Source organism: Peromyscus maniculatus, chromosome 7, assembly GCF_049852395.1.
Source record: "Peromyscus maniculatus bairdii isolate BWxNUB_F1_BW_parent chromosome 7, HU_Pman_BW_mat_3.1, whole genome shotgun sequence".
Taxonomy (NCBI): Eukaryota; Metazoa; Chordata; class Mammalia; order Rodentia; family Cricetidae; genus Peromyscus; species Peromyscus maniculatus.
Window position 1 is genome coordinate 68,497,414 of NC_134858.1, and position 21,442 is coordinate 68,518,855.

General features: G+C 47.4%; 1 protein-coding gene across 1 annotated transcript in view; it reads right to left on the reverse strand.

Moving 5' to 3' along the window:
- The window catches only part of Lipc (lipase C, hepatic type), a 133,534-nt gene extending 112,449 nt beyond the window's left edge, over positions 1 to 21,085 (reverse strand). The window contains 1 exon segment of the mRNA XM_015997939.3: positions 20,928 to 21,085. Coding sequence (XP_015853425.2) covers positions 20,928 to 21,012 — 85 coding nt within the window. The 5' untranslated portion in view covers positions 21,013 to 21,085.
- Between the last annotated feature and the right edge of the window lie 357 nt (positions 21,086 to 21,442).

Here is a 21,442-nt window from a genome sequence, read left to right on the forward strand (position 1 = left end):
GTGCCTGTGGCCCAGGCTAGGTATCCTCTCCAGGGGGAAGGTGGATTTTATTTGTCAACCTCCCAGTACTGATCGTTAAGTTCTGGTTCAGAGTCTGCACTCAATCAATGTGTAGGTAGTTAGGAAGGAAAGCGAGAAGTCGGAGAGTGAGCCCAGATACCTGGTCTGGACTAAGAAAATGGGGCAGAAGTCCTGAGACTGTCTATGAGGGTGTGTGTGTGTGTGTGTGTGTGTGTGTGTGTGTGTGTGTGTGTGTGTGTATGAGTGTATATTGTGTTTGTATAATAGTGTGCATGTATATGAATATGTGTACTGTATATATATATATGTATATATGTGTGTGTGTGTGTGTGTGTGTGTGAGAGAGAGAGAGAGAGAGAGAGAGAGAGAGAGAGAGAGAGAGAGAGAGAGAGAGAGAGAGAGAGAGATATGAATGCTTTCCCCTGGCTTAGTGGAAGCTGGAAGAAGGTTTTGGGGATTTTAAGTCACAGGGGATTTTGTGTCAGCTGTGCAGAGCCCCTGGCTCCCTAAATCCAGCAAGGACAGTGAGTCACCCAGGGTTTTATTGCCTTCTGGTGACAAGCTTTGAGCCGTAGCTCCTGGCTGACACTGGCTAGCATGGGCAGTGCTAGCATCTTACAGTGCATTAGGAACTTGTTACAAAGGGCTTGGACCCAATGAGGTAAAAGTAATCACTAGGAACAGGAAACAGTCCCCAGGGAAGGCAGCCCCAAGCAAGTGTCTAGGCCCTAGTTCCCCTCTGGTGGGTTTCAGAGCCTCCTGCTTGCTTGCAGGATACCCTTACCTCCAGCCCCAGCCCCTGCTGGATAGGTTTCCAAGGCTGGCCCATTCTCTCCTGGTCTTTCTCAGTGCCCTGGAGGACTTGGTAGAAGCTTATGAAGTGTTGGGAGCAGTACTCTGTACTCCTTGGAATAAAGAGGTATTTTAAACTATCCTTTGTCATTGCTGGGGTTTGGTGCCAGTGGCCAGCCTGGCTCCCGGTTCAGTGAGACATCATGTCTCCAGAGAGTGAGTCAGAGAATTACAGAACAGGGCAACGGACATCCTCTGGACTCCAAACATGTTCGGGCACACATACCTGAGCACCTACATGGATATACAGCACACACACACACACACACACACACACACACACACACATCCTTTGTGGATCCTAGGTTGTTGGAAGAGTAAGCTGATTTAGGCTAAGTCGTAGCCACACTAAAGCCTTTGCAGCTGGCTTTGAGTCAGGGGACTGAGTTTCATATTTCTTTGTGTTTCTTCCCTTCCCTTGGCTCTTCCCAAGCTCACATGCTGCCTGGTGTCTACTGGTGGGTCTAATTTCTAGGTCACCATGGGAGCCAGTTACTGTCCCTTTGTTACTGAACATGAGTTCAAACTCTGCACCCTAACAAGTCAAATGCAGTCACCCATCTCTGAGAAGTCAATTAAATAGACAAAATCGTAGTGGAAAACAGAAAAAGGAGCTTTGTTCAATGTGGACACATTGGGAAGAGGGACAAAGAGACCCAGTGATCCCACTCCAAGTCTATAGTTGGGGTCCTAAAGTGAGATTATAGCTGCATACCCAGCCAAGGATACACGCATTTAGTGGTCTTGATAAAGGTGTGGCCCACCACCCTTGACCCATCACTGTCTGGGATTCAGTCTCATCCTATAAGGTGATCTGACACGTTGTAAATCTGTGTCTTGGAGACAAGTCCGCCCTTCTGGTTGGTGCCTCTCCCTTCTCCCAACATGAGAATTCTAGGGGGTGGGGATGGCATTCCTATTTCTTGGGGTCCATTGCTTCAATCGTGAAATGGATGCAGAGACACAAATGCCTCTTTGGAACATCTTCATTTCTACCAGGCTAATTACACCTTGGAATGTTGTTTTTCAAAGTGTCTTTTGGGGACTCACAACATTAGCTTCGCTCAGACACTTGTCAGATGTGCAGGCTCTTGGAGTCCATCTCAGATCTGATGGGAAAGCTCCCTGGCCACATCAAGCTCCCTAGGTGATTCATACGCATGGTGAGGTTTGAGAAGTATCGCCTTGAGAGCAGCATCTGAAGCTGGGGGAACCTTCAAGCTCCCATAAAGGTAGCGAACGGTGTGGTAATGAACGACAAACAACACACACTGGGAGAGCATCCTTCTTCCAGCTCTTGTTCATCCGGAAGTGGTTTCCTGGCTCCATAGAAACCCAAAGGACTACACAGAGAAACCCTGTCTCGAAAAACCAAAAAAAAAAAAAAAAAAAAAAAAAAAAAAAAAAAAAAAAGAAACCCAAAGGACTCAGAATCATGCCTGTAAGATCTACAGCAGGAACACAGGCAGTTGCTCATACGCCCCTTGTGTGTTTACAGAGGCTTGTGGCCTGGATAGATCCCTCCCTTTCAGTCACTGGCCTTAGCTCAAGTGTAAGGTTCAGAAATGGGCCCAGGTGACTTGAGAGAACTCTGGTTCTATGTGGGAGAGTAAGACCAGACAGACCTATGCTGGGTCTTCTGCGCCTCTAGGGTGTTTCCATGGCTAGTATGGGATTTACCAATAAAATAACATGAAACCCACTTGCTTTTAAAAGTGTATATTGCCTCTCATCCTTTGATGAGGTAAATATTCCATAGTTATTTGCCTCTAGTTTACTGTACACTGAGCCTACAAGTCTTGGGGGTTAAGACAGGCCCTACCCTGGAGTGCTCCCAATCCAGGAAAAGATTTACAAGGTAGATAATGAAAGAGCAAGGAGCCATGTGCCATGGAAGGCTGTGGGCATCACATTTGTGTGCCACTGTGGGCACCAAGCACTCACGTGGGTGCCAAGCACACCAGAGAGACTCAAGAGGTGACAGGGGATTCCTGACCAGATCCTGTTAGGAAAATGCCACAGAGAAGATTCTTGAATGAAGAAATTTGAGTGTGGACTAGGTACTGGATAATATAAAATCAACAGGTAAAGTGTTTGCCCCCCAAGTTTGAGGACCAGAGTTTGGAACCCCAGGACCCATGTAAAAACTGGAAATGACAGCTCCCTTGTAATCCCAACAGAGGCTAGGCCAAGGAAATCCTTAGAGCAAACTGGCTGAGTGGACTAGTCAACTGAGCTCTGGATTCAGCGAGAAGAACCTTGTGAGGATATATTGTGTACCCTAATAAACTCACTCCTCTGTCAGAGGAGACAGAGCCAGCCACTAGATTAGACATAGAGGTCAGGCAGTGGTGGCACATACCCTTAATCCTATCCCTCGGGAGGCAGAGATCCGATCTGTTTGGATCTCAGTGAGTTCAAGGCCACACTGGGCTACATGAGATTGATCTAATATAGGAGAGTAAACAGAGCCAGGCATGGTGGCACACACCTTTAATCCCAGCACTTGAGATCTCCGCCTTTGCTTGGGAAGCACACACACCTTTAATTCCAGGAAGTGATATGGCAGGGCAGAGAAAGGTATATAAAGTGTGCAGAAGCAGGAACTCACTCTCTTTAGGCTGAGGATTCCGTAGAGGTAAGAACTAGTGGCTGGCTGTTCTGCTTCTCTGATCTTTTAGCTTTCACCCTGATATCTGGCTCTGGGTTTTTTATTAAAAGACCGTCTAAGATTTGAACAACATCCCAGCCATGTGGCAAAACATAGATTAATAGAAATGGGTTAATTTCAGCTGGAGCAGGAAGAGCATCTTGGGCAAGCTGCTGGTGCAATGTGCAGTTATTTATCTATAGATGGAGCTGTTTATGGCAATTTAATACTGTTTTCTTTGTAAAGTAAATAAATACTCATATTTTTTTTTTTTTTTTTTGGTTTTTTGAGACAGGGTTTCTCTGTGTAGCTTTGCGCCTTTCCTGGAACTCACTTGGTAGCCCAGGCTGGCCTCGAACTCACAGAGATCCGCCTGGCTCTGCCTCCCGAGTGCTGGGATTAAAGGCGTGCGCCACCACCGCCCGGCTAAATACTCATATTTTAAAAAAAGAAATGGATTAATTTAAGATGAAAGCGCTAGCCAGCAAGAAGCCTGCCATAGGCCATACAGTTGGTAATTAATATAAGCCTCTGAGTGATTACTTTATAAGCAGCTGTGGGACCTCAGGGCCAGGCGGGACACAGGAAAACTTCCAGCTACAGACCCTACCTCAATATGTAAGGTGGAGGATGATCTAGAAGACACTTGATACCAATCTTGAGCCTCTACATGTATTTGCACTCATGTGCACAGTGCACACACATGCACGCAAACAGGTATACTCATGTGCACACCATACCAGCATACATACTTAAAAAATTTCAAATATGGTTATGTCCACAACTTTGAGGTGGTGTGTGTGTGTGTGTGTGTGTGTGTGTGTGTGTGTGTCTGTCTGTCCCTATGTCGGTTTCCTGCTCCTCTCAGTTGGTTTTACAAGTCACACACACACACACACACACACACACACACACACATCAACAGGGAGAGAGAAAGCAAATACAAGGAAATGTTAACAATTACTGAACTGTCTGCAGGGGATATGCTAATTCAACATCCTTTAAACTATTTCAACACTTTTGCAATAAAAGGTGGGAAGCACCTTGGGGGCGGCACATGAATCAAGCAAGTTCCACGGTGCAGACTACTTGGTAAACACACTTGCGAATATTTGTTTCACGACCATCAAGGAAGAACTGCAAAGTGTTTCATCTTATTTCAGCCTCAGAACAGCCCAGGGGGGTATCACTGGTCACCTCATTATGAGTGAACATGAGGTCCAAGGACTTAGAAGAGGTTGGCCCATAGCCCCCTGGGTAAGCTGACAGAGCTGGGATTCAAGCCCAGGTCTGTACACACCACACCTCGTTCTTTTGGGCTTTCCAGGATCTTCTTCAGGAATCTACATTTTATTTCTTTTTATTATGCCTCTCTCTCTCTCTCTCTCTCTCTCTCTCTCTCTCTCTCTCTCTCTCTCTCTCTCTCTCTGTGTGTGTGTGTGTGTGTACATGTATATGCATGTGAGCACGTGTAGGTGTGAGCATGGGTATGTGTGTGAGCATGTGAGCATGTGCATGTGTATGAGCATGTGTATGCATGGGAGCATGTGTAAGTGTGTACATGTGGAGGCACCCTCACCCTCAGAAACACTGTCCACCTCCTTTGAGACTGTTTTTTTTTCATGGGCATGGAGCTCAGTAACTAGGTTAGGCTTGCTGGCCCTGGAGTCTCCCAGATGTGCTTGTGTCTTCCTCTCCAGCTCGGAGATTACAGGTGTACACCATGCCCCTACCTATGTTCACATGTGTCCTGGGGTGTGGAACCCATATCCTCAGGCTCATGAGGCAAGCACTTCATTGACAGAGCTGTCTCCCCAGATTCTGTGTTTTATATCTGTTGAGTTGCTTGCCCCTGGCAGACCAGGAGCCCACAGCCTAGGCACAGGAGCCCAGAGTACGGGAGGGTGCCCTTCAACCCCTGCTATGTTCTTGGGCACTGGCTCTCACTGTACCCTCCTTCTGGGCTTGGCAGGAATGGGAGGAGAGGAGGCAAGGCATTCCAGGAGAGGATGGCAACTGGCCTTGGGCCCTTTCTCCTTGGCTGAGGCCAGGCTGGGTGAGCATAGGCAATGGCCTGTCTGCAGACAGGCTATGTGGGAGAAACATCTCTCAAGGCAGGGAGTACGTTTTTGGGTTCATGCCATGCACATCCTCAGTAGATGATGCTTCATTCAGGGTCTGTGCCAGAGGGTGAGTTTATCACTTACCCTCAGTATGAGCCAGATAAGCACTCCTTCCTGGGTTCCTGCCAGTTACTGCTGGAGCTGCCAGAAGGTCTTAATCACTTTGCTGAAAGGGGCTGCAGCTGACCACCCTCCTTGAGTCCCTACTAGCTGCCAGCTGGCTCCTGTGCGCCTTAGCTGGGCTATCACTTCCCACACTGCCAGAAATGGATCCTGGTATGGGCTTCCTACCCTCTTTCCAATGTCATGTACACACTAAGACTCTTTCCTCCCCAGGCATTGTTATAGCTCCAAGAGAAGAAAGACATATTTATGACATTCCCCAGCATCCCCAGTTTGTGGTCCAGGACCCCGATCAGAGGGTCTGTGCTCCCTAAAATGAGTCAGCACACCTCAGAATGTGAAAATTATAGATAGCTAGGCAGGGTCTGTAAAGTGCTGCTTGAGGTTAAATGAGGTCATTGGTGTAGACCCCAATCCAATGTGACCGGTGCCCTTAGAAGACAAGACTAGGGGCTGGAGAGAAGGCTCAGGTCACAAAGTGGTTGTCAGGCAGATACAAGGACTGGGGGTGATCCCCAGGACTGATTGATGTTAAAAAGGAAACCAGAAACATCAGTAGAAACTGGCCAGTCTATAGCGTGTCTGACCAGCCAGCCTAGGCTACTTGGTAGGTTCCAGGCCAGTGAGAGACCTTTTCTTAGTGACAACAAAGAAGGGAGATGGCAGCTGTGGGATGACGCCTGAGATGTCCTTTGGCCTGTGCATGCGTACATATTCACGAGTACCTGCGTGTCCACATGTGTATGTACCCTCACACTCATGGGAGGGGGTGGGGGGACAGAGATGGGACATAGAACCACGGGCAGGGGAGGCACTGAAAGTCATCAGAAAGCTGAGGAGACAACTCCAGAGAAGCTGACCCTATGGACATCTTGATCAGGAAGTGTCTCGCTCCCAGAATCATGAGATAATCAATTTCTGTGTGTGAGCCACTCAGCCTGTGGCTCTTTGTTATGGCAGTTCTGGTAGAGAAACACTGAATCTTCAATAAACATGCTGGAGTCCAGCATAAGACCCGGCACATATATCGTGGATGGTTCTGTCTCTGGGTAAGTTGATAGTATCCAGAGTCATCTTGAATGTGGACTTTCCTGTCACACTGGCCATTTGGATATCTAGGCATGGTGGGTAGGTGGGTCCCCACCTTCCCTTCCTGAGAGGGTTCTTGGAGTTTTCCCTGCTTGGGCAGCTCCCTTCCTGATTATGATGGTTAATATCACCTATCAACTCCTTACCTGTCTATGATGGGAGGTTATCATGATAAGGCTAATTGAGATGTTAAGACACACCACTGGCATCATTCCTTGGGCTGGGATCTTGGGTAGTATAAAAAGGAAAATGTGAGCAAGTTCAAGCATTCATGGCTCTCTGCTTCTTGACTGTAGACACAATGTGACCAGCTGCTGTGGTCACAATGTGGTCAGCCTCCTGCCGCCACGACTTCCCCCTCACAATGCGCTGTAACCTTAAGCTGTGATCCCAGATTAAACCCTTTCTCCTTTGAGGTGCTCGTCGGGTATTTTATCACACATCGTGTAAAGTAACTAAGACAGTGGTTACTTGTTAATCTGGTGGCGCCCCTCTGTGTGGCATGATGGTGGTGGCAGGGATTACTTCATTATGGGACAATGTGGGAGTTGTACCACTGGCAAGAAGGCTATTCTCAGAGCAGATGTCCCTGTGTTTTGTGGATAATACTAAGCCACAGAGACCATGAGGACCCAGCTCAGTTCATAGAACTGAACCTAAAGGACTCTTGGGTGGCACCCTCTAGAGAGATCTTTGGCTACCATAACACCGGCCTACAATGTCCAGCCTTGACTCAGGTCTGCTCCTTCCTCTGGAATTAGTGCTCACGCCTTGTTCTGACTTGACTTCGGGGAGCTGCAGGCTAGGATGGAGTTTTGAGGGAGGACTGGGACTCTGTTTGTGGAGGGCTTTGCTCCTGGGCCATTGAGGTTGTCTCTACTTGTCACCCCTAAGTGGCTCAGCTGAACGTTAGAGGGTCACAACATGTCCCAGGATCTTTGGCACTGACATGCAGAGTAGGATGGGTGAGCTGAAGGCAAAGGTGCTCTCACAGGGACCCCAGGAGACACCTCCTGTCCAGTCTCCTTTCAGGAAAGTCCACACTGAAGCAGGATCAGATAGGCAATTCTAGGTTTACTGGAAGGCTGAGTCAGACGGGTCTGACTGTGACGAGTGACTTGGCCACTCATTAGCTGAGTTACTCACAGCAGATGACTTCATGACGCTGAGCTACCACGTTCCCATATGTAGAACAGGGTCAGTCACACCTATTTCACAGTGTGGTGCCATATATTAGGGCAAACGAATAGGCACAGCCTTTGGGACATTGAGAAGTTTTTAAAAATAGTAGCTGCCAGGGCTGGAGAGATGGCTCAGCAGTAAAGAGGACCCGAGTTCAATTCCTAGTTCCCGAGTTGCAGCCAATAACCATCTCTAACTCCAGTTCCAGGCTGTTGGATGCCCTCTTCTGGCTTCTGTGGGCACTGCACACACGTGCACAAACAGGCAGAACACACACACACACACACATAAACTAAAAATAAACAAATCTAAAAAAGAACAGCACTGTCATTTTATACATCTTGGCTCTACTTCATTAAAGCAATATAAGAGCCCCTTCCCCAAAAAGCATCAAATCTGAGTTTTCCTCATTTGCACTCCATCAAAAACTGATGCGTGTCTAGTCCAGAGAGTATTGACAAAGACGTGGTGTCATGGTCATTGAATGCTTGCACAGTTCATACAGAATCGTGCCTTTGTCCCCCGAGTCTGGGAATCTGAAGCCCTCAGGCAGTTGAGTCACGCAGGGTGAAGCCAGGGCACAAGGTCGTATTAGACACAGAACTCCCCTTCCATGCTCCCCTTTCCCAGTCACATAAAGTCCTGAACCAGGGGAGGTGAGCACTGGGGGTCTCCTGGCACCATGACAACCACTGAACTACTGGAGGACACCTCAGATGTCAGTGCAGAGGGGAAGCGGCTCATTTCTCAAGAACATTAGAAGTGAAGGGAGTGCCATGGGCTGGGCGGTGAGTGAAGAGGTACTAGGAGGCTTTGGAGACATCACCTGGAATCCTTTATGTGAGAGAACATGAAACCAACAAAAAAAAAAATCCACCTCACCTGCAGCCAGACCCCAAGACTCCAGCTGAGCGCAGGTAACACCCACAGAGTATAACCAGGTATGGAAGGATCCTCCTTCTCTGTCTGTGTTAGGACAGAGGTGGGGGGCTGTGGAGGCCACAACTGTCATGAAACCATCCCCTCCTCGGACTGTAGGAATGTGTGATGAGTACTCCTCTATCAGCCTCGGCTCAAGACTTGGGGGCGTGGCTCGGTGGTAGAGGGTTGACCAGCAAGCCCAATGCCCTGGGTTCTGTCCTTGAGACTGCAAACCTCAATTCAGCCTCCTTTTCATCTTCCCACCTCACCCCTGAGATCGTGCTTGACGCAGTGTAATAATTAGTCAGGGATGATTACCTGGCCTTACATTTGCTTTCTGTTCTGATGGACTCCAGTTCAGAATTTCTCTGCTTACCAGGCCTTCAGTAGACTCCTCAACACAAGCCCAGTTCTAAGCAGCCTCAACTCCCCTCTCGAGGGAGGGTTTCTCCACGGGTCCCCTTTTCTTGTTGCAGTAAGCCAAAGAAACCTCCCTTGCACGTGATCTCAGTTGCATTCCAAAGGCCTTAGTTGGTGTGATGGTTAAGATTGTCAACTTGACAGGGCCTAGAATCACCTAGACAACCCTCTGGGCGTGGCTCTAAGGGAGTTTTAGACTAGGTTAATTGAGGTAGAAATACCTACCCTAAATGTGGACAGCCCATCCCATAGCCTTGGGTCACAGACTGAATAACAAAAGCAATCAAGCCAGGCACCAGCGTTTGTCTCTCTCTCCTTCCTGACTGGATCCATCGCCACTAGCTGCTGCCTTGTGCTCTTTTAACCTTGTCGTCCCTGACACATGGGCCATAAAACTATGAGGCAAAAACAAACCCCTTTTTCCTTTGGTTCATTTTGGTCAGGTATTCTTGTCACAGCAATGAGAGAAGGTGTTTGTGCCTGTCTAGTGTTGTTTACAGGTTACAGGGAGAACTCAGTGGGCGCATGCAGGGTGGGAGTGAACGTTTCAATGTAAAATTGCTACTGGTCAGTAGGCTAGTGCAGTGTGAAATTTGCACGTGGTTCTCTTTTCCCAGTAAAGGGTTTTTTTTAAGATGGAAGATTCCTAGGTGATTCTGGTTTAGTTTCTTGGGAATCCCTCCCGTGACTTAGTGTTTGGAATAGCGATGAACAAGAATACTTCAGAGATCGGCCCAAAGCTGGGGCTCGCCTTGAAGGAAGAGCCAAATGTTTGTGTGAGGGCCCAGTGAGGTTAAAAAAACTGGTGAGTACAGGACCCTGCCCTTGCCCTTGCCGGCTGATATCATTGCTCTCCAGAAGAGGGTGGCCAGGGTTTCAGCCAGGCTGGGAGATAAGTCTCTCCAGGCAGCCTGAGAAGGCAGCTAGGTCCCCCACGCCCTTCTCAAATGCCATTCTGCATCTGGGCAGCACAGCCTCCAGGGTCAGGGTCAAGGTCTTGGGGGTGGGCTTAGAGGTCCTTGATTCTGCTCATTTCTTTTGCTATGTCGTACTCTGGGCCATACCTAAGTCTCACGGATTCTCAATTTCATGTTCCTTTTTTTCAACCCTTGAAGTCAAGATTGGTTCATACTTTTTCCTTAAATATTCTCCTGCTTCTTTCCCTTTCAGACTTGAATCAGGGGCTGGAGAGAGGGCTCAGTGGTTAAGAGCACTGGCTGCTCTTCCAGAGGACCTGGGTTCAGCTCCCAGAACCCACTGGACAGCTGGTATCTGTCTGCAGATCTAGTTCCAGAGGATCTGATGCCCTCTTCTGGCCTTCTTGGGCACTGCATGAAACATGGCTTGCAGACAGGCAAATACTCAAAACACATAAAAACAAAAACAAACCCCTCCTAAATCAAGTACTTCTTCTCTGAAATGCCTTTTTGGTTGACCATTCTTGCCTCAGAATTCTCAGCACAACATAAATTTGTACACTTACTACATTGAATTGAATGTTACATACATACTCCTCCAAGAGGAGTATTTGTAAGGAAATGGTGATTTTGTCCTGACCTGGGGGCTTGGGACACAGTGGGTGGTCAATAAACGTGCAGTTGGATGTTGTTGATTTCATGTTTCAATATAAATCAGTAGATTTTTTTTCTTTCATTATGTCAGTTCCTCTTAGAACTAGGGAGTTGGGACATCTGACATCAGAAAGTTTTGCATCATTATGGGCAGGGCAGTCCTTCTCATCTGAGAGCTCAGAGATCCTGCCCAGCGCGTGCGAAAAGAATGTCCTCCAGCACATTCTCACGGGTGGCAAGGAGTGGCTCAGAGCTGCTGTGATGGCAATCTGTTTAGCCATCACCAGTGAGTCTCAGCCCAGAAGCTCCTCCTCAAGAAATATGTTCTTTCCAGCTTGGAGATGTTTTATTTTAGAAGAACACATTTTCACGAGTACCTTGGATTTAATGTAGATTTGGAAAATTGCGTCCACCAGCATTCTTTTATGGAGGCAGGAGAGGAACTCCCAAGGCCCACCATTCTATGAGGATTTATACGTAGTTGGTGATTTCTGGGTGAAGGAGAGACATTTTCTTCAGTGATATAGCCACTGGCAAATTGGCCATGATCCTGTAAGTGACTTCTCATCCATGTTGCTATAAGCAACCTAATGACACACACACACACACACACACACACACACACACACACACACACACGCACGCACTCATGCACACACACACACACACACACACACACACACACACACACGTTGAAGGAGAAGTTGGGAAGATGAGGAGGATCAGCAAGGGTGGAAGAAAGACGAGAAGAGGGAAAATGTAATGATGGTGAAATACGATCAAAATACATTATACACATGCATAAAATGTCATAAAGAAGCCCACTATAGATCAAAATAAATTACGTCACAGCTATTGGTGAGGGAGGTCAGTAGGCAGAAGTAAAAATACTGATTCCCAGCTTTTTAGTCGGGAGTTAGAGATGAAGCCAGATTTGCCTTGGGGGGGGGGGGGGGGTTCATGAGGAAAAGTTCGTCTTAGAAGGCAGGAGGCATGGGCAGATGGTTGGCTCCTCCATGGGCTGTTTGGGGTTTTCTAGTGGGTCTCTGTGGTGGCCTCTACTTGTGATGGCTAGTTCTTTGTTTTTTTTTTTTTTTTTTGGTTTTTCGAGACAGGGTTTCTCTGTATAGCTTTGCGCCTTTCCTGGGACTCACTTGGTAGCCCAGGCTGGCCTCGAACTCACAGAGATCCGCCTGGCTCTGCCTCCCGAGTGCTGGGATTAAAGGCGTGCGCCACCACCGCCCGGCTGTGATGGCTAGTTCTTAACTGTCAAATTGACACAACACCAAGAAAGAGAATCTTGACTGAGAAATTGTCTCGATCGGGTTGGCCTGTGGGTATGTCTGTGGAGATTGCTTGATTGGTCGCTGATGGGGGAAGACCCGTCCCACTGTGGGTGGCACCATTTCTTAGGCAGGGGGCCCTGAACCATGTAAGTGTAGAGAAAGCAAGCAGATGAGCAAGCAGTATGAACACACTGGGTTCTTTGTGCTCTTGACGATGGGATCATGTGATCAGCTGCATGGGGCCCCTCCCACTGTAACATTGCTGTTCTGGTCGACTATATGACTGTAAGCTTCCCCACGCTGCTTTTCGTCAGGATATTTGATCATAGCCACAGAAAAGGGCCTGGGATAGCATGCTAGCAGCATCACTTGGAACAAAAACGCCAATTTCCAGCTGTACCCCAGGCCCACTGAGTTCAGAGCTCTGTAAGAGGACCAGGAATCTTAATTTTATTATTTTATTTTAAAAGAAACTTCTTTTTGAAAAATTATTCATTTATTGTGTGTGCGCAGGCGTGTAAACATGCCACGTAAATTGGAGTCTCCAAGCAGGCCGGGAGAGGATATCAGTCTCCTAAAGCTGGAGTTACAGGCTGTTGTGAGTCATACAGTGTGGGTGCTGGGAACTGAACTTGGGTCTTTGAGAGAGCAGCAAGTACTCCCAGCCCCTGCTCCATCTCTCCAGTGCCCGGGAATCTTACTTAACACATCCTCCAGGTGTTCCCAGAGTTCCACTGTTCTGGTCAAACCCTTTATTCCACCACGGCGAAGCTGATGTACTTTTATTCAGATCATTAAAGCAACTATACTATATATTACATAAAATTTGGAATAGATAAAAATTCAGATATAAACTCAACGACAGTACATTTTTCTTCCAATATTTTCTTCCCTCCCAACCCTTCAAATAAATATAGTTTCACACAATTGTAATTACCAGGCAAATCCATCCAAGCATACTGCCCTTTTCTCACCTAATGTTGGAACATAAGTACGGCTTGTGCTGTCACGGACATGTTTTCCTAAACCCACACCACTCCACTGGGTAGCAGAGTGCAGATCCCCAAAGTGAGCTGATGTGTGTGGATGTGAAGATGGGAGTATAGAGGTGAAAATGTGTGCAAAGAGGCCACCCCTTCATCGCGTTGAGTCTCTTGCCCCCCCCCCCAACCCTAGCCCCATTGGGAAAAATAAAAACTGTGTTTCTGGAAGTAGAATTATTAGCAGAGCATAGTAGATTAAACTAAAAGCTTTGCCTCTTCAGAGACCAAGGAGACACCACTGCGCCCCCTAGTGGCAATGACTGAGAACTGCACCTTCTCTGGAGCAGCCCTACAGGCACTCTAGGATCCTTTAGTCTGCACATCAATGTCTTGCCCCATGCAAGATTGGATCTCCCACTGCGGCGCGGCTGAAGGCCAGCTATGGTGCCTGTGGTCTTTTGACAGGAGTCTGGATATCTTACCCACCCTTAGCTAACCCGATTCCCCTGGCAGGCTGGACCCCAGTTCTTCACCGAGAAGGCTCCACTCTTAAGCAGAGACTCTCTTTGGAACCAGCGCTCAGCCACCTTGCCTGGCAGTGAGAGCGGCTGGTCCCTTTGCCCTGTGTAGACTCCATTGGTGTGGTGTCAGAAATATGATCTTGGAGGACGTATTTGGGACTGCTCTGCTCTGTCTGTGGACCAGGTCTAAATCAGGGCAGCTTGTCTTCCTGCTGAGTCGCCTATGAGTACCCGGCATGGCAGCTGGTGTGTTAAATAGGGCAGAGGGAGGGGAGACCGTAGCGGGAATCTAGATACCCAATTTTGGCTTTTTGGCTGGGCGCTCTCTGGGTGATTTGTGTTTTTAGGTCAGTTTGCAGGCCCAAGGCCTTCAGCGGCACTGCATTTGCTCCCTGTACAGTGTGCTAGGTCCCCGTGGGAGCCAGGCAGGGTGAAAGTCACATGTCTGTCCTCTGATCCGTGGCTTGTCCTATCTAGGTGGCACCCATCAGGAGGGTTCTGGACCCACTGGGCTGCATGCAGGGCCAGGGCGTTTGCCGGTGGGTAGGAGAGTCTCTTGAAGAGGAAGGGGGATTTCTGTAGCATGCTGGGGGCTGCTCCCCAGCTGCTGTGGAACCGTGGGTGCGTTCATCTGGGGGTGTGCATTGCATTTCTGCCTACCTCCTCTAATAATAGTTACGAGAGGGCAATTAGCAGTTCTTGGGGCAGAATTGGAAGCTGGCTGGGCCTGCAAAGATGAGTGGAGGTGATAGAATTGTCAAAGCAAGATCCCTCTTTCCTAGTGACCCTCTTGTCGGGACAAGCCCAAGGCTAACACAGCTCCTCCCCAGTTGGGGATCGAACCCAATCACATGCTGGATAACCTCTGCGATGCCTCCCAGTCTAAGCTATGGTAGGTAATCAGCCAGCCAGCCTGCCTGCCTCCCTTCCTCCCCTCTCCCCTCCCTTCTTCTCTCCCTCCCACCCTCCCTTCCTCCCTCCCTTTTTTATTCTTAGGTATTAAAAAAAATCTCACTTCTGCCCCAAAGAGCACACCATGGCTTTAAAACTCTGTATTTTCAAACAAACTTCCAATCTCTGGTGAGACACATTAAGCAGACTTTTCACAGAATGAGTCAATATGTTAGGTATTCCATCCTATTTTTCTGCCCTGCTATTTCATGTCAAATTTCCTTACACTTATTTTTAAAAGAAGTAAGATAAATTGTTTTTGAACTTTCTTTTTGAGGTCATAGGTCCCTTTCACAATTTACCAAGCGGTAACCTTTACCAATAGGCAGAGAACCTCTATTCCCTGCTCACAACACAACCCGCACACAGCCTTGGTGTTATCTCAGGAGGGCTTGGGATTCTGAAACCCACCACCTGGGCTGAATAAAGGTCCCTAGTGTTGATCTATGAGCATCTCAGGGTCAATAATAAGCCATTTATTCCAGAATCCCATCATCACTACCAACCCCCAAACGTTCTGAAACTTTTGGTTATAGGATCTGAATTTAAGGTGGACTTAGCAGTTGCTGGGGGCCGGCCACTGGTGGTTGATCCCAGTCCATTGCTGTTTAGCTCCATGTATGTGCTCACATATGACCTCTCTCCTCTCTCCTCCATCTTCTACTTTTCCTCTATCTCTGTTTCTTCCTCCATTTCCTTTCCTCCTCTTCTTCCTCCGTCTTCTCGTCTCCCCCTCCATCACCATCTTCTCTGTTTCCCCCTCCTCCATCTTTACCTCTATCTCTGTCTCTCCCTCCTCCTCCCTAGATAATTTTCTCTCAGAAGATATTCAGGCTTGAAAGACACATTATCAGCTCCGAACCTGTGCCTCTGCTCGAGGCACGCCTGCTTTCTTTTCCCCCAATGCCAGCCTGCAAGACTCCATTGAAACACAGCCCCTCCAGGTGTCTGCTTTGCACGGGTGGGTGTCTGGGAATGAGCTTTTCCACACTCATTTCTCCAGTGGGACTCATTGTATGCCATGCTGTGATGGAGAAAAAACATATGCCCATGTCTGATCACCTTCATCACACTTAGTGGGCTGCCTCATGCATTAAACTTGACACATAGATAGATCATTTCAATTCCCTTCTGTCCATAATATAAAAATTATTTTCAGTAATATTAATGCAAAAGTAGTCATTTTCTCAACTCATTCTTTAGTTTTAAAGCAATGGACAGCTTTTTTTGTAAAGAAAATTAAATTTTAAGATATTCAAATACAATCAAAGTACTCTGGTGTGAACTCAAATTTTTACTTGCCAAGCAAATTCTTAAACTTTATAGTTCAATGTCTGTTTTATTGGTAAATTTTAAACACAAACAAACAAAAAATTCTCATGGATGGGTATCCCATAAGGAAACAGAACTGAAGGAATGTGAACCCTGCAGTTTATCCTTGTAATCTCTAGCCTGTCGCTTTTGTTTTCAGCTTCCTGTTTAAATGTGGGGATGGGCATTAAGAACCAAGAAGGTTGGAGATTCAAAATGTGCCTGAGAGAGACAGAAGGATTCGGAGGCACTACACGTTCACGTGGAGGACAACCACTTGTTTCTGAGCTCCAGGACTACATAAGTAGAATGTGCATGAGTGTGGGAGTGTAGAGCATGTGTGGAGGTCAGGGGACAATCTCAGGTGCTGGGAGGTCAGGGGACAATCTCAGGCGCTGGGCCTCAGCTTTCTACCTCGCTTGAGACAGGATCTTGTTGTTCACCATTGCGTGTGCCACATTAATTAACTTCTGCTGAGTCTTCTGTCTCCGCCTCCCATCTCCCTGTGGGAGCGGTGAGATGACAGATGTGTGCTACCATGTCTGGATCTACATGGAGATTTGAACTTAGTCCTCATGGTTCGTGTGACAAGCACTTTACCCACCGAGCCCCAAGTTTCATGTTGACATCAGTTCGTTGACCTCAGCCTTGTGGGTCCCCCCATGATGCTCTGTTGTGGGACCCTTCTGTGCACTACAGGGTGATGGTGGCACCCCTGGCCTCCGCCTACTGGAAGGTGGAGAAGTGCTCTCTCTATGGTGTACAATGAAAAATGCTTCCTGACACCCCTGGATGGACCCAGGAGGGCAAAGTCACCCCACTGAGAGCCATTTGCTGGAGAGCTCCACCATGGGATGCTGGCGGCCCTGCAGTTTCCCCAGAAGGACATTGTACCAGTCTACACTGACAGATGGGTTTGCATACTGCAGAGAAAATTCTGCTTTCCTGGGACCAGAGGCCTCCTGACTCTCGCCCTCTGTCCTGGGGTCACCCACTGCTAATTAGCGCTTCTTCCCTCAGCTTCTGGATAAACCAGGACCCAGAAAAACAGCAAGATGAAGAGACTGTTGAGAAAAATCCAGATAGTGCCAAGACATGGAGGGGGGGAACTGGGGGGGTTGGGAAAGGCCAAACCTGCTTGGCATGGATTACTTCCAAGTCCCGAGTGTCAACAGTAATAGCAGCCTGCACCTGAGGGCAGGATGGGTGAATGAAGTCTGGTGTAGTTACACAATGATGCCAGCAAAGAGAATGAATGAACGATCCATGTGGAAGGGTATGGATGGCCCTCAACTCCAAAGGAAAGGAGGCTGGCATGAGAGAGCTCAAGGGATTTCTCATAAAGGAAAAGTTCCCAATGGGCAACGTGACGTGTTAAGGCTTAAGGGGTTCTCAAGGGAAGCTTTGGGGGTGTGAGTTCAGTTTGTGGACATTTTTTTTTGAGGACTTATAATACAGCCTCTTTCTTCCCTCTCTCCCTCTCATCCCATTTTTGTGAGATAGGGTCTCACTCTAAAGCTCAAGTTGGCCCCAAACTCACAGCAATCCTCCTGCTTCAGCTTCCCCAGTGCTGCAGCTACAGATATGATGTCCTGCTATATACGGTTTTCTCTATATATTTTATTATATAACTATGTGATATACATTTCAGTAAAAACCAAATACAATATTCTTGGTCAAGAGGCAGAGAAAACCTGACCCACTGTGAACCCAGGGAATAAAGACGGATATCGTGACCAGGAGGGGCCTTCCTGGCTACGTGCAATTTTTGTATTTCAAATTCTTTCCCCTCCTCAGTGCTCCCTCTCCACATCCAGACTCAGCTTCGGGGTTTGGATTAAAGAGCAACTCCTCCATAATATTCTGTCAACTTCCATCCACTGTAGGTTAGACCTGAGCTAATCTCTGCTCATCACAGTCTGACTGAACACCCTGGCCTCCATTACGTCTGTGACCACACTGGAGTTACAAAGCGATCTGAGTAACCGTCAGACATCTTTCTGAGCAGATTATGTTCACCCTGGCCCTCCATCAACTCACACATTTCCTAATACCCAGTAAATCTAAATACATGTTGTTAACTGAATAGATGGATGGTTAGCACTCCTTTCCTTCCCTCGTCTAACTTCTGTCTCCAGACTCATTTTACATAGGTTTTTATCTGCTATAGAACATTCTTCCTGAAAAGTGGAAACAGCATTGCTTCTGTTTTGGTCGCTAGTCTTCTCCCTTTGTCTGTCTGTCTGTCTCTCTGTCTGTCTGTCTCTCTCTTTTTCTACAAAGAGGGAGCAAGAGATTGATAAAACTATCAGTACATTCTATAATTCCCCCGCTGCTTCCACAAGAGTTCAGCTGGTCTCACATCTTCAGGCTGACAATGGTGGGCAGTGTCATGTGCTCTGTGGATCCAGATTTATTCTCCCTTTTGATAGATATGGTGAACAGCAAGAAAGTGACATTCAGTGCTGTTGCTACAAACTGATCTGACTTACTCATACTTTAATATTTTAATTCAAGTATAGAAGTCAATAAAAACACAAAACAAAAAAAATCATCAGAATTTTTACATGAATGGATCTAAATTATGATGTGAGGGATACTTTTAGACAGGGCATTAAGAATAAGATGATCTAAGCAAACTACTAGCATTATCTGTGGCACACAAAATGATCAGTAAGAAGTAATTAATATGAAATTAATAACTGATGTAGGCTATGAAATAATAAATTCAAAAGAACAGTCTATTTTTTCTTAAGGGGAAAAATTTTCTGAAATTTTCAGGTACACATCCTATTAGTAAGCCATTGATTGATTCTCAAAATTTTTTGATCTCTCTGTAAGCATAGGATTTTTTTTTTGTTTGTTTTTTGTTTTTTGTTTTTTTCAAGACAGGGTTTCTCTGTGTAGCTTTGCGCCTTTCCTGGAACTCACTTGGTAGCCCAGGCTGGCCTCGAACTCACAGAGATCCGCCTGGCTCTGCCTCCTGAGTGCTGGGATTAAAGGTGTTCGCCGCCGCCGCCGCCGCCGCCGCCGCCGCCGCCGCCGCCGCCGCCGCCGCCGCCGCCGCCGCCGCCGCCGCCGCCGCCGCCGCCACCACCACCACCCGGCGTAGGATTTTTTTTAAAGATGTGTGTGTGTGTGTGTGTGTGTGTTATGCGTGTGTGTGTGTGTGTGTGTGTGTGTGTGTGTGTGTGTGTGTGTGTGGTGCATGTGTGTATGTGCATGCACTGGGTAGTTTTGTCAACTTGACACAGGCTAGGGTCATTTTGGAAGAGGGAACTAAAGCTGAGAAAATGCCACCACCAGACGGGCCTGTGGGCAAGCCTTTGGTGTGTTTTCTTGATTGACGATTGGTGTGGGAGAAGCCCAGTTCACTGTGGGTGGTGCCTGTCCTGGGCTAGTGGTCCTTGATGATGTTAGAGAGCCCAGTTCACTGTGGGTGGTGCCTGTCCTGGGCTAGTGGTCCTTGATGATGTTAGAGAGCCCAGTTCACTGTGGGTGGTGCCTCTCCTGGGCTAGTGGTCCTTGATGATGTGGGAGAGCCCAGTTCACTGTGGGTGGTGCCTCTCCTGGGCTAGTGGTCCTTGATGATGTTAGAGACCAGGCTCGGTAAGCCAAGGGGAGCAAGTCAATAAGCACTGTGCCTCTGCTTCAGTTCCTGCCTCCAGGGTCCTGCCCTGACTTCCCTTCATGATGGGCTATGATTGGGACATGTAAGCTGAAATAAGCCTTTTCCTCTACAAGTTACTTTTGGTCATGGTGTTTATCACAACAATACAAACCCTAACTAAGACCGTATGCCACATAAGTGCCAGAGTCTGTGGAGGCCAGAAGAGTGTCAGATCCCCTGGAGTTACAGGGTTGTGAATGAGCTATCTGATGTGGATTCTGGGAGCTGCACGTGGGTCTTCCAGAAGAGCAGCAAGGACCCTTAACCACGGAGCCATCTTTCCAGTCCCAAGCATAGCCTTTGAGGAAAAAGTCTAAGACTGGTGGATGTAGAGGCTCAAGTCTGTTACTTCAGTGCTCAGAAGGACCTCAAGGCTGAGGCCAGCTTGGGCTACATAGATGCTGTCTCCAAATCAATCAATCCATCCATCCATTCATCCATCCATCCATCTATCCATCCATCCATCCATCCATCCATCCATCCATCCATCCATCCATCCATCCATCCATCCATAAAAATTAAAAGCAATTTGGGTCTCTACCACCAGATCTTGAAAGGTGCAGAAGAAAGGTTCCAAACCCTTGTCTAATTTGGTCAAATTGTTCAGTCATTTCAACCCCATCATTTGCTGGTCTAACATACCATTCAGCTAGGAAACCGACTCTATCTGCCTGATGACAGAACATGTAAGTGTATCCTTGGCCATCAGTCTAGTTTATGAAACCACAGAATAAACAGGTAGACTGCTGGTCTCTTTAGTCCAGGGAAAAAGCGTTGTTAGAAAACTAAAGACTAGGAAACATGCAATGACATTCCTTCTTTCAACCGGACTCCAAATAGGACTCAGATTCCTCTCTCTTTGGGGAGAGCAAGGCGATTTCACAACCCCAGTAAGACAGAGCATTTGTTTGCACACTGCGTAACAGATAGCAGATTAGAATCCAAATGAAGCCTTAGGAAGGCCCCAAGTCTTTCAGATCATTGTCTGCTGAGGAAATCCCCCACATTGTCCACGTCACCCCTGAAAGAGAGCGCACTGCTAGTTGCAGGGGCTTTGACGACATCCACTTTCAGAGAGGCCTTTTGGAAATCCAGTCCCTTTTACAAAGTGATGCACAGTGCTGGGTGCCTTGGGTGCCACTAACAGAACCGCTTGGTGTGCTCGGAAGCAATTTCCATCCATTGCCAATCTCTGTAATGCATTTAACAAAGACAAATCCACAGCTGTTTCTAGAGAAAAGATAAATTCCTACCTGTTCCCAAGCCTTGTCCGCAGGCACTTGACTGGATAAAGATGCATAAAACGAGGAAGAGGGGGCCTTGGAAGGGACTTCCCATGTCTCTTGTCTCACCCTGGCGTCTGAGGTCTTCTTGCTAATGTCTAGAACTAAAGAGACCAGAATGCTTGTTGGTACTCAGTTGGGGAAGGCCCCGATTAATTATTAACCTTAAAACGTATTACCCAGTGTTTGGATACTTTCTTTGCCTCCCCCAATCCAAATCTAACAATATCTAGTACCAAAAAGATTGACCCACAGAAGCCCTTTTTATTTTGATAAATTTTGTAAATAAAACACCTCACCAGGTCTTTTTTTTTTTCCCCTTTTGAGCCAAGCTCACAGTTCAGAATCAATCAATTGAGAGTCGGTGTGTTGTGTTTGGACATTTTATCAAATGTGGGGTAGGCGACCTCTGTATTGTTGCCTGTGTTTCCCTCTAAAGCCCCTTGAAGGAGAGGTGGTGTCACGGACGTGGTTTTTCAAGTAGC